General features: G+C 36.2%; 1 protein-coding gene across 5 annotated transcripts in view; it reads left to right on the top strand.

Annotated features, from left to right (window-relative positions):
* The window catches only part of IPMK (inositol polyphosphate multikinase), a 42,643-nt gene that overhangs the window by 14,166 nt on the left and 14,493 nt on the right, over positions 1 to 13,984 (top strand). For 4 of the 5 annotated variants that reach the window (XM_079899766.1, XM_079899765.1, XM_079899769.1 and 1 more), the window contains exons 3-4: positions 1,208 to 1,304; positions 9,130 to 9,302. In XM_079899766.1, coding sequence (XP_079755892.1) covers positions 1,208 to 1,304; positions 9,130 to 9,302 — 270 coding nt within the window. The remainder of the gene's footprint in view (positions 1 to 1,207; positions 1,305 to 9,129; positions 9,303 to 13,984) is intronic. The other variant, XM_079899767.1, reaches the window with a different exon arrangement.

Genomic DNA, 13,984 nt, shown 5'->3' with positions numbered 1-13,984 from the left:
CTCATATTTCAATAGGGGAACCTGGGAAATACAATGTATCATGTGGATATTTGGTGAGTTTCTGCCATACTTGAGTTTATTCTGTAGAATTATGTTGTATGTAACTACTTGACATAAATGTGGTGTGACACGTAGAATTCTGATACTGAGATTTCATGAGCATTTTACATGAGTAAACTTAAGTGGTTTTGGATAATTAGGTAGACCGTATTTGACAAGAGTTAATGGGATAAGATGTCTTACAAGTTGTTTTTAAAACAAAAATATTTTCTCTCTTTTTCTAGGAAAAAAGTTAAGAATCTAGTTCCAGGATATCTGGATATTTCTAGTCTTTTCTAGAATTATTACTGGTTATAAATCAAAGAATTAAATGAGCAATAATAGTTAGACTTGGGCTTCCCTGGTGGCACAGTGGTTGAGAGTCTGCCTGCCAATGCAGGGGGACACGGGTTCGTGCCCTGGTCTGGGAAGATCCCACATGCCACGGAGTGGTTGGGCCCGTGAGCCATGGCCGCTGAGCCTACGCATCCGGAGCCTTTGCTCTGCAGCGGGAGAGGCCACAACAGCGAGAGGCCCGCGTACTGCAAAAAAACACACAAAAAAACACAAAATAATAGTTAGACTTGCATTGAGTTAAACGATATTTTTTTTTGAGGTAAAATCACAATTTCCTTACAGATATAAAACAAATACATGGTAAAGATTTTGCTAAACTCATCATTTAATGAGGGAACTAGGCAGATTTAAAACTGGTTCAAAAGAGAAGTCAAAGAAGCACAAATTTATATGGCTTAAAGGGAAGGTGGAATGAGTGTACATAAGAACACTGTAAACTCTCCCCTTTCAGCGGGGTTGGAGGGAAGTCATTTAACCCTCCTCTAGGCCAGAAATTATTTTCATGTCTGTGGGCAAGAATTCTTTTGCATTCGCTAAGAATTATCTATAACTTACTTTGTTGTAAAATAGTTCAAGGACAGTGAAAGGCTAGAATTACATAACCAAGAAGAATGTGCTCTAAACAGTACATGGTTTTTCACTGAAGACACATAATAATCTTTTTTTTTCCCCAGATTTACTTCCAGTTAAAACTCATACCAGATAAATTATGATTCAACAGTAGTGTGTTATTTGAGAAATGTGTGGGGCAATTATAAATAAAGCATTATAAGAAACTAACATGCAAATATTATATTTCTGTTTGTTTCAGGTTTATGCTGCTGATTGTACTGATGGTGTTCTTTTAGAGCTACGAAAATATTTGCCAAAATACTACGGTATCTGGTCACCTCCCACTGCACCAAATGGTAATCTTTTCTTTAAAATCCATCTTTTAGTCTTAATTCAAGAGAGTTGCTTTTTAAAAGGCTTAAATAAGATTAAGCCTAGTATATAAAAACAATATATCCATTTTTCTTACTACTTTTTCTCTTCATGAAAGAAAACTTATTAGTATTTTTGCTGTTCATAACCAGTTTCTTAGATAGCATAAACAAATTAATAACCAATCTCTTATAATTGAATGAAAATATATATACTAGTATTTAATACTGTATTAATTTACAGATATTCTTTTTTCCGAACTTTTTCTTTTTTTTAATAAATTTATTTATTTATTTATTTTATTTATTTTTGGCTGCATTGGGTCTTTGTTGCTGCACGCGGGCTTTCTCTAGTTGCGGCGAGCAGGGGCTACTCTTTGTTGCAGTGCACGGGTTTCTCATTGTGGTGGCTTCTGTTGTTGCGGAGCACTGGCTCTAGGTGCACGGGCTTCACTAGTTGTGGCACGCGGGCTCAGTAGTTGTGGCTCGCGGGCTCTAGAGCGCAGGGGCAGTAGTCGTGGTGCACGGGCTTAGTTGCTCTGTGGCATGTGGGATCTTCCCGTACCAGGGCTCGAACCCGTGTCCCCTGCATTGGCAGGCGGATTCTTAACGGCTGCGCCACCAGGGAAGCCCCTTCTGAACATATTGAGCAATTTCTTTTCCCATTTTGAAAAACGAAAATCAAGAAAAATATTTTCTTTGTGTACCTTCCTCCCTACTGTCTGTATCACTCCTTCGTCCCCCACCTGCATGCTTTAAATAGCAGTCTTTTAAAAAATACTGGTAAGTTTCATAGTTAGAGGACAAAATGATCTATGTAAGGGCATAGCGTTTCTTTCTTAATATTAGTTAATACTTGAAGCAGTATTTGCCACATCAAGGCTTTTGACAGCAGACAGAATTCAGTTAAACTGGTAGTGTGACTGCTAACGATTGAAGAAGATTCATGAATGAGGGAAGAGTTTCAAACTTGACTTAGTTTAAGAATAACCCATACGCTTGTTAAAATGCAAATTAATAGGCTCAATTCCCAGACATTTTGATTATGCAGATCTGTGTTGGAGTTTAGTGATATGCTTGTTAAATAAAAGCTTCAAGTTTTTTTTGATATAGATAGTGCTTGAACTACATTTTGAGAACAGGAAGAGAAGGGGGCTCCTTTTCTCCTCTGAACAGTTTCAGCTTGTTCTTTTCCTCGGTTCTTTGTCTCCCTTTTACTCATTCACTACTTTTGCGAAGTTTCATTAATAGGGAATCATGGTATCTCCCTGTGAGTATCCTCAGATAATAGTAAATCAGTGGTTCCCCAGGGTATTTAGGATTCTTCTGTATTTCAGTTGTATGGGGGGGCGGTGAGCTTTGCTTTGCTCTCCTTCCCTCTTCTCCTCTCCCCTCCTCTCCCCGCCCCTCTCCCCTTCTTTCCCTTTCCTTTCCTTTTCTTTTTCCTTTTCTCCCTCCCTGCCTCTTTCTTTCCCCTTCCCTTCCTTTCCCTTACCTAATCTAGCCTCGGGATAGTTAAATGCTCAGTTTAAAAAATTATTTAGAAGGGGTAGAGGGAATTCCCTAGCTGTCCAGTGGTTAGGATTCCCCGCTTCCACTGTAGGAGGCATGGGTTCAATCTCTGGTTGGGGAGCTAAGATACGACATGCTGTGCAGTGCAGCCAAACCAAAAAATAAAAAAAATAAAAAATAAGGGGTAGAATAACTGAGCATACAGCATCATTATTTTGAAAAGTAGAGTATACTGAAAGAATCTGGGTAAGAGAGGAAATATTTTAATTGAAAGTAACATTTTATAGTTTAGGATTACTGGCACATGATTTAAAAATCAAAGACTTACTAGCAATCAACAGCCTTTTTGGTCTTCAATACCAAATAATCTTGAGGGACATCTCTGCTAATGTATTGTAGAGCGGTAACTCTGAAGTCAGAAGACTTGGCTTCTACATTGGTTATTTCCAAATTTTGTGAACTTTGCTAACTCATTAACCTTTTGAGCTCCACTTTTCTTCTATAAATGGAAAATAATATCACATAGAGTTGTGAAGATCACGTTATGTGAGAATGCTTTGTAAACTCTAATACTCTTATTTTAATATAAATGGAGATATTGGTGCTACTGAGATGAAAAGATGAGGTGAGGAAAATGAGAAAAGAGAGGAGAAAATGTCAATAGAAGTATACATATTTAGAGTAGTCCTGTAATACCACCAATTGTCTCAGGGAATTTCCTATGCCTTTCCAATTAAAAAAAAATATTTTAATTAATTAATTAATTAATTTTTTGCGGTACGCGGACCTCTCACTGCTGTGGCCTCTCCCGTTGTGGAGCACAGGCTCCAGACGCGCAGGCTCAGCGGCCATGGCTCACGGGCCCAGCCACTCCGCGGCATGTGGGATTCTCCCGGACCGGGGCACGAACCCGTATCCTCTGCATTGGCAGGCGGACTCTCAACCACTGCGCCACCAGGGAAGCCCATTTTAATTTATTTTAAAAAATAAAAACAAACAATTTTTTTTGGCTGCGCCTCGTGGCTTGGGGGAGTTCCCCGACCAGAGATTGAACTGGGCCATAGCAGTGAAAGCGCCGAGTTCTAACCACTGGACCACCAGGGAACTCCCTTCCTTTCCAATTTTTTTTCTTTTTTTTAAATTTAGTTACTTTTAGCTGCATTGGGTCTTCATTGCTGTGAGCAGTCTTTCTCTAGTTGCGGCGAGTGGGGGCTACTCTTTGTTGTGGCGCACGGGCTTCTCATTGTGGGGGCTTCTCTTGTTGCAGAGCACGGGCTCTAGGTGTGCAGGCTTCAGTAATTGTGGCTTGAGGGCTCTAGAGCGCAGGCTCAGTAGTTGTGGCGTACAGGCTTAGTTGCTCCGCGGCCTGTAGGATCTTCCCAGCTCAGGGCTCGAACCCATGTAGGGTTCCCTACATTGGCAGGTGAATTCTTAACCACTGCACCACCAGGGAAGTCCTGTTTCCAGTTTTTTAGCTATGGAAGGAGTTAGATAAAACTGTTGCACCATACAGATTGTTCAGCTTTGATTTTGCTTGAGAGTTCATGGACTCATCTTTCTGTTTTTATCATTTTGATTGTAAATGAAATAAATATAAGATAGGAAACTCTTTGACATCTTTAGCCCACGGGATCATGAAAACAAATATTTTCTTAAATTTTAGTAGAAAACTGGTTTGTATTACTGAACTTTACATAGTATTAAGTTAATGACATAATTTATTTCTTGACTTTTTTTTTTCCTCTTTTTATTTGAGCATCTTTTCTTATGTGCTCAGGGTAGAGTTTTATACAGCTTTGTATAATTCTTATAATCCAAAGTTGTAAGATGTAGAAAGTACTGCCAGTTTGCTCAGCAAATTATTGTCACTTAAGAGAAGCATAAGGATGTGCTGACCAATAGGGTTTTTTTTCTTTTAAATTTTTTATGGCAGTTTTATTGAGATATAATTTATGTACCATAAAACTCACCCATTTAAAGTATACAATTCAGTAGTTTTTTGTTATAGAGTTATATAGTCATCACCATTAGCAAACCTTAGAACATGACCAGTGGGTTTTATTTTTGTTTTTTAAGGTAAAACATTTGTTAGTAATTACATTTGAAGATTTGGAGCTATTTATACGTATTAAATCTCATTTTTACTTGTGTGTAAGTACATAGATGCCTAGTACATGTACTATCAAAAGCCTTTTATTGATAGTTATTTGGAGGAATGGAAAAGTGTATTTTCAAGTTGGTTTGAGCCAATTGAGAGTTCCGAAATGTAATCTCCAGTCTCATTGATTGGTAGGTTTCTGGATCTAGCTACTAGTCAAGTTTCAGGAAGCATGGACTGAAATTAGCTGTTCCCTTTATCCCACATTTGGAGGCTCAAGGTCTCTTCTATTTATAATTCCTTTTACTTTCAGCTTCCGTTACTCTTAGAAATAGCTGAAGATTGATGTGAAAAACAGAAATTTGGCTTCATAGATGGGCAGGGATTCACCACCAGGCCTTTTCTCCTTTTTGGGGGGTTCAGAAATGAAGATGGTAGCCAGTACCTAGATATGGTGGGGAAGAATGTGATGAAACTTGGAACCCATATTCTAATGATTTATACAATCAATAATATTCATTAAGGGGATCTGAATAAGTCTTTCTTGAACTCTCTAAATGTCTTCACCCTTGTCTTTCCTTTAAAAGAACTGGTTATCTCATCTTGACTGTTTAGTTTTTTGTAGGTCTTTCAGTTTTTCCACAGTATTTCAGATATTTTTATTTTTTTCTCCTTTGATACTGGGGAATATTCTGCCTTTTTTTTCTTAAGAGTGTCGGACTATATTCCATCAGTAGAATTTTTTTATGCTTAATGTATTAGAAAACAACATAAGTATTTAATTTATATTAATATTTAAGATAGTTATATTTAATCGTATATATTTAAATAGAAAATATATTTAAAATAGAAAAGCTTTTGCATTCATAGTAACCTTGTGTAATCTTATACATACTATCATCAACAGCATGAAATATATAAATATTTTGAGCATGTTAACTATGCCATTGGTATAGCCACTGAGAAGTCTTACTTAATAGTCTGCTTATAACAGCATGAAGTGGCGTATTTTAGAATACCTGGTAGTTATCTTCATGATTTTTACCTCAAAAAATTAAGGAACTATGGAAATTCTATATATATTTTCCATAAATTAATATGTAAATAACAGATATATCCCTTATGGCCACAGCCTGTTAAACTAAACTATACTTCTAGTCAGTGTGACCTCTTGTAATGAGATCCATGTATTTATGAAAAATAGATGTCCTATTATTTATTATACAAATACCAAGACTAAGCTTAATAGAATATCTTTTAGCTCCGAGGTTCACAAATGCCAGTCCTTAGACCTCTGACAGACTGGCTTCATCAGAATCTGTTGTCCTAAATAGAGCTTTTAAGAATTTAAAAAAGTATATGTAGTTATTTTGCTATCTTTATGATTTATACACACATGCATATATATGTGTATATATGAAAAAATCAGCTCTCTTCATGTTTTAATATTCAAAAATCTGTCTTTACTTACAAGTTACATCATATCAAATAGTCATAATTATTTTCCAAACATCATATTAATATAGTTTAATTTATTTCTTTGACCTTGGTTACAATGAACCTAAACTATTCCAGATAGAACATTATCTTATTCTTAGTCCATCAGATTTGGGCCACGGAGTTTTAGAACATATTTTTTGCATACCTAAAGATTGAAAAATATTGTTCCACTATACCCAGAAGGGCTTAGCTGAAAAAGTGTCCTTTGTTATCCAGTCTGTAGCATTGCCTTATAAATGAGCCTCCCCTGTTGTAAAATGCCTTTGGTCATTTAAGCTATTAAGTCTTGAGATTGACCTACTTTGAGTTGAACTGTCTTCTACTGAAATAATTTGCTAATAGCATTTTTTCAGAGGGAATTAGTATTCAGATTAATTTCTAGTGATAATAACCTGTAAAAAAAAAATCAGCTTAGATCTCAGTGCTCAGATCATGCCTCATTTTCCTATTTACCTATTTTATTCAAAAGCAGTTGTGGCAAGCTGCTAGATATATAACATCATATTCTGTTTTTAAAACTCTGCATCTCTAAAGCAAGTTTTGATTTTTTTTTTTTTAATAACTTAGAGGGAAAGAGAAACGAAAATCTCAAAATCTTTTCACTTAAAAAAAATCAAGGCCAGAGAACTAAAAGAATACACTAAACCAACTCTCAGTAGGCCTTAATTTAATGATTATTAACTTAACGCTAATAATAATTTAGCAGTTATTTGGTAATTCCAATCATATAAAACATATCAAGAACCTGAAAGTAAGATAGTGACAAACATTTGCCTAGTCAAAATAAATGTCAAATAAAATCGATGATACTTAAGCCTGTTTACTGAAGGAATGGCTTAATTTATTACAGGATCAGAAAGGCCAAACCCAAAGTTCCCCTGGGCAGTAAGAATGAGAAGGGCAAACATTGATTCTTTCAGCAAACATTTATTGTATTCCCACTATAAAGAAAGTTTGCATTTGTATTTTTCTCCTTCGCAAGAGAAGGAAAAAATAGGGATTTTATATGCAGTTTGCAAAGTCTTTACTCTAGCTTCTGACGTTTCTATCTTATTACAACAAACAGGTTATTTTTTGTTTTTAATCACTACCAAATTGGCAAGTAGAAAATAATAACCCTACGCTGAACTATAGATGCTGTGATAGCTAGGTTTACACACTATCTTTATACTCCCATACATAGTCTCACCTCAGTAAGGCTTTTAGGGTTTCTTGAGTTATGGAAATTAATGATGATAAATTTGTGAATGCTAATGATTTACTATATTAGGATCTAATTAGTCTTTTCTGATACTTGAAATATAAGCCTAGTTACTGAAATTTTTATATAACTTTAGGGAGAGGATGGATTGGTTTCCTTCTGTTTTGCTCAAGGTAGCTGAAATTGGGAAGAGAGAATCTGAAGGGGCCTGTCCTGCGCTACCTCCTTTCTCTTCTTCTCATCCCCTCCTGTGGTTATCTTTTAAAGCACAGAAATGGGTGGGTTCCAGTTTCTTGATCAGCATATTCCTACTTGTCTCATTACCTTCACTGTCGGCAGGTTCATGTGTGTGTCCAGACCTTTTACTTTCTCTTATCCTGTTGAAGATGTCCATTTGTTAGAAACTTTCTTAAAATGTGACATGCTCCTTCTTGTTTCTGCCAGTGCTGGTCTCTTAGGCTGCAGTTCCTTTTTTGTCACTTGACTTCACCTAGTTCTACAAGGTTATAATCCTCCCACTCGCCATTTTCCTTTCACTAAGAGATAAAATTTTTAAAAATAATTTATTTACTTAAATTTTATTTACTTTAAAGAAGTAAAACCTTGTTACTTTGATAAAAAGAAAATATAATCTCTTCTGTCTTTGAGGAAAAGTTTTTACGAGAAGTGCTTCGTATTACATTTGTAACTGAAAATTACGATCTCATTCAGAACTTTATTTGGGAAGACTCATTCACCCAGGAAGTGGGGGAAGAATTTCTTTCCTTACTTCTGTCCCTCAGTGCACCTGGACTCTTATTCAAGCTAAAACTATAAGGTCAGCTACCGTGTGTGATAACTGGGATGTTTATTTTTTTACTCGAATCTCCATTTATAATAGTTTTCTGAGGGAAGATGTATACAGGATGCCAAAGTTATTTACAAATGAACTTTTGAGGATTTCTTGTGTTCTAAAAAGCAGGATATTTGTTTTTCCTTTGGAACTAGTAAGACTAGAACGTATATTTGGCAGTGACCATCATTTGGATTGATTTACCTTTCTTAACCTATACCTGTTGTGTCCTCTGTGGAAAGGATTTATTCCTATTACTAATTTTAAATGAAGACTTAAAATTATTAAAATATTGATATCTGCTGAGGCATATATGATATAAACTATATTCAAAAGGAGAATGTATTCTGGGACAGCTTTAAAATAATCTCATTGCCTTTTTAATGTCCTTGGAAGCCTTATATCTAATTCATAGCTTTTGTTTATGGTTGAATATTATTTATTCCATCTCCTGCAAGAGTTTCTCTGGGACATTTATACCTGTTATAAATTTGTTGGTCAGTCTTTTTTTTTTTTTTTTCTCTCTCTTTTCAGGTGGAGTAATAATAATTGTTGACTCTGGACTTGTTTTAACTTTTTTCTCAGTTTTAAGATTTCCTCATTTTTGTTTTTCCTTCAGTAGTAATATATTTTCCTATTACTAATTAGAGTTTTTCTTTAATAACAGATTTATACCTAAAACTGGAAGATGTGACCCATAAATTTAATAAGCCCTGTATAATGGATGTAAAGATAGGGCGGAAAAGCTATGATCCTTTTGCTTCATCTGAGAAGATTCAGCAACAGGTCAGCAAGTACCCATTAATGGAAGAGATTGGGTTCTTGGTGCTTGGCATGAGGGTAAGAGTGATTTTTAGTGTAATATACACGTTTCTTGTTACATGTTCTTCCCTTGAAAATTATAGATGTCACATATATTTTGGTATTAGGTTATCCATAACTCCCCAGTGTGGGGCAGAGATTTTTACCTCTTCTGTTCACTGGTATGTGGGCAGTGTCAGGAATTATTCTGATATACAGAACATGATTAATAAGTAAATGAATAGCTTAACCTCAAGGCTCTGACTCTGATAATTTTGTATTAAAGAAGTCTTAAGTTTAGGTGCAAAATAAGTAACACGATAAGTGAATGTGATATTATTTATGATTTTCCCATGAGAAAAGTGCAAGTTTATATATTCAGTAATTTTTCTGTATATTTAAAACAGAAAAGTGAAATTAAACATTAGCTTATTGTTTCAGACTGTGATTTAAAGCTGTTATTTTCTTTGCTCATGTTTCTCTGGATTGGCAATTTGAGTTGGGCTCAGGTGGTCAGTTCTTCTGATCTCATCCAGGTTCCCTCTTGTGGCTGCACTCATCTGATGGCTCAGCTGGGGCTTGGTGGTCTAAATAACCTCACTCTTATGTCTACAAGTTGATACTAACTGTTGGCTGAGCCTTTTCCCATGAGGTTCCTCATCTTCCAGAAGGCTAAGTGGAGCTTCTTCATGTGCTACATTCCAGGAAGGCAAGAGTGAGAGCTACAAGAGCTGTTAAAATCTAGGTTAGGAAATCACTTTCTGTCATTTCTATGGAGTTTTATAGGTCAAAGTACATCATAGGTCCAGTCCATATTGATAGGGAGAAGAAGACCCCACTTCTGATGGTGGGAATAGGGAAGTCAAAATACAAATGGCAGTGTGCACAAGGATGTTGAGGCCATCTTCACAAACAATATGCCACAGTTAAGAATGTGGAATAAAATCCTCTAAATAAATGGTATGCCTAGATGTCTGGAGGTAAAATTTGTATATATGATAAATTATTGCTTCTATAAAAACATAATGGGTCATTTTGAAATTCATCATGTAAGATGATATACAGTCTTCCTTTTGAGTTTTAAACAGGAGAGTTAATAGGAAGCATTATAAATGAATTGTTACTGTGATAGTTAAAACAGCACAGTTGAATTTGGTAGTCTGTAAATAAAACCAAAGAAATTATTGACACAGTTATTTCATTTTAGAAAACTCTAATTAAATGTGGGTATATAGTAAAGGGGAAAAGGGTAGTGGAATAATGGTAAAACAAACATGGAATAAACATCTCAAAGGAATCTGACTGGGTAGTTATTTAAACCTTTACTGTTTTCAAATCTCTCACCCTCCTGCTTTCCTTCTCTTTTAGCAGATAACTTTGCCTTCTGCTTCAGAAAAAATAAGCCATCACACAGGATTTCCTTTAATTTCCTGCTAACAGATGTACATACCTAACCTGCAAGTGCTTTCATTTCCTCCTTATTCCTTCCTGTTACGTTGAAGAATTTTCCATCTTCCTAAGGACAGCCCTTCCCTATGTCCTCTGGATCTCATTGTCTCCCACCTCTTCAGGAGCCTAATACTGTTGATTCTCTCTTGTCCTTTTTATATCTTCAACTTCTGTCTTCCTTTACTCTTTTTTCCTTTTGTTTTAAATATGTTCAAATCACTCTCAAAAAAAAAATCAAAACCCATCTTTATCCTGTTCTGCTCTCCAGCAATGGATTTAAATTGTTTGGCCTTTGCACCCAAACTAGTTACATTTGTTTCTCTTGCCTTACTTCCCACTCAGTATTCTTCAATCCATTCCAGTCTGGCTTCGGCTTCATCATGCCACTAGATTGGCGTCTCATGAAGTTCCCTAATGACGTCTCCATGTCACTAAATCCAAATGGCATTTTTCATTACTCACCTTACTTCACTTTGAAAAGCAGCCTTCAACACTGACTAGGTCCTCCTTGAAACATTCCTTTTTGTGTCCATAACACTACACCCTCTCTTGTTTTTTTTCCTAAGACCACTTTGCAGTTTTCTTTGCCAGCTCATTTCTTTCTGTTTGTTCTTTAAATATTGAGGGATTCCGCTTAGTTCCATTTTACTGCCTCCCTCTCTTTTTTATTTCTTCCTAGGTAGCGTCCTTTGTTCTCATTGGCTCAGTTTCACTTACACTGATAACTCCCAAACATATATTTTCAGCTTCTGGTTTTTCTTTGATCTCCTAATCTATATAGCTAACAGCCTATTAGACATTTTACTTGGATAACTTAAAGACATCTAGGACTAATATGTAAAAAACTGACATAGATCTGTCTTGCAAAATAACAGCCACAACAGTAGCAGCAAACCTGTTATTCTCTGTCTCAGTAAATGGCATCACCATACGTCCAGTTTTACGAGTGAGAAACCTCACAGTACCATCACCTCTCAGAGCCATCCATCGATCCTGTTGATGTTAATTCCCAAGCATCTGAGTCCCATTGTCAAAATTATTCCTCTCTAGACTAGTATCTTTACTGAACTCTCAATGTCAGTTTTGCTCTCTTCCAGTCTGTTCTCCAAACATTGTAAAATGTATATCTAATTGTGACATTCTCCAGCTTAAAAACTCTTCAGTGGATTTCCATTGACTTTAAGATATGATTTTGCTCTCCCGTGTTGTGTTATTTCCCCAGACAAATGAGGTTCCTCTTTATATTTTTTAATAACATTTTTATTGAGATATAATTTATATACCATTCAATTCACTCATTTAAGGTATACAATTGATTGGTTTTAGTATATTCATAGAGTTGGGCAGCCATCATATTCAATTGTAGAACGTTTTTATCACCCCAAAAGAAATGCCGTACCTATTAGCAGTCACTCCTCATTTCCTTCCAACTTCCAACCCCCCTAGCCATAGACAATTCTAATCTACTTTCTGACTCTATAGCTTTGCCTCTTCTGGACGTTTCATATAAATGGAATCATGTAATACAATAGGTGGTCTTTTGTGACTGGCTTCTTTCAATAATGTTTTCAGAGTTTGTCTATGTTAGCATAAATCAGTATTTTATTCCTTTTTATTGTTGTATGGATATACCACATTTTGTTTATCCATTTGTTCGTTGGTCAACTTTGGGTTGTTTCCACTTTGGGGCTATTATTAATAATGCTATCATGAACATTCATATACAAGTCGTTATGTTTTTATTTGGGGGGGTAGTTCCTGAATTTGAAATTGGTGGGTGCTATGATTAAGTTTAACTTTTTCAGAAACTGCCAAAGTGTTTTTCCAAAGTTCCTGCACCATTTTACATTTCTACCAGTGATATATAGGAGTTCCAGTTTCTCCACATCCTCACCCAAAACCCAAACCTTGTTATTGTCTCTCTCTCTCTTTTTCTTTTTTTAACTATAAGCCATCCTAGTGGATGTGAAGTGGTATCTCATTGTGGTTTTTTTTTTTTTTTTTTTTTCCTGCGGTACGCGGCCTCTCACCGCTGTGGCCTCCCCCGCCGCGGAGCACAGGCTCCGGACGCGCAGGCCCAGCGGCCATGGCCCACAGGCCCAGCCGCCCCGCGGCACGTGGGATCCTCCCGGACCGGGGCACGAACCCGCGTCCCCTGCACCGGCAGGCGGACCCCCAACCACTGCGCCACCAGGGAAGCCCTCATTGTGGTTTTTATTTGCATTTCCCTAATGGCTCATGGTATTGAGCCTCATTTCATGTGCTGTTGACCATGTGTATATCTTCTTTGGAGAAATGTCTATTCCAATCCTTTGCCCATTTTTAATTTGGGTTTTTTCTGTGGATTGTTTATCCACTTTCTTTATAATGGCTTTGGAGTACAAAAGTTTTAAATTTTGAAGTCTAATTTTTTTTTTTTTTGTCTTTTGTTACTTGTGCTTTTGGTGTCATAGTTAAGAAACCATTGCCTAAACTAAAGTCATGAAGATTTACTCCTATTTTTCTTCTATAGTTTTAACTCTTACATTGAGATGTGTGTACATTTTAAGGTAGTTTTTTGGGTGTGGTTTGAGGAAGGGGTCAAACTTCTTCTTTTGCATATGGATATTCAGTTGTCCTAGCACCATTTATTGAAAAGACCATTCTTTCCCCCACTGGATGCTTTTGACACCCTTGTTGAAAATAAACTGACCATAAATGTAAGAGTTTATTTCTGGACTCTCAGTTCTCTTTTGTTGATCCATATTGTCTATCTTTATGCCAGAACCACACTGTCTTTTTTTCCCCAGCTTTATTGAGGTATAATTGACATAAAGATATTTAAAGTAAACATTGTGGTGATTTGATATGCATACACATTGTGAAAGGATTCACTCATCTAATTAATTAACATATCCATCACCTCACATATTTATCTTTTATTTGTGTGTGTGAGAACATTTAAGTTCTACCCTCTTAGCAAATTTCAGTTATGCAATACAGTGTTATCAATTTAGTCACCATGTTTTACATTAGATCCTCAGACTTTATTCATCTTATAACTGAGTGATGAATACTAACTTCTTCCTATTTCCCCCACCTCCTCCCAGACCTTAGTAACCACTTTCTACTCTCTCTTTCTATAAGTTTGGTTTGTTTTTTTGGATTCCATGTATAAGTGATGCTGTGCAGTATTTGTCTTTCTCTATCTGGCTTATTTCACTTAGCGTAATGCCCTTAAGGTCCATCTATGTTGTTGCAAATGGCAGATTGCCTTCTTTTTCATGACTGAA

The sequence above is a fragment of the Stenella coeruleoalba genome (assembly GCF_951394435.1).
Source record: "Stenella coeruleoalba genome assembly, chromosome: 16".
NCBI classification, from domain to species: Eukaryota; Metazoa; Chordata; class Mammalia; order Artiodactyla; family Delphinidae; genus Stenella; species Stenella coeruleoalba.
The sequence above is the reverse complement of the archived record's forward strand: the minus strand, read 5'-3'. Positions and strand labels throughout refer to the sequence as shown.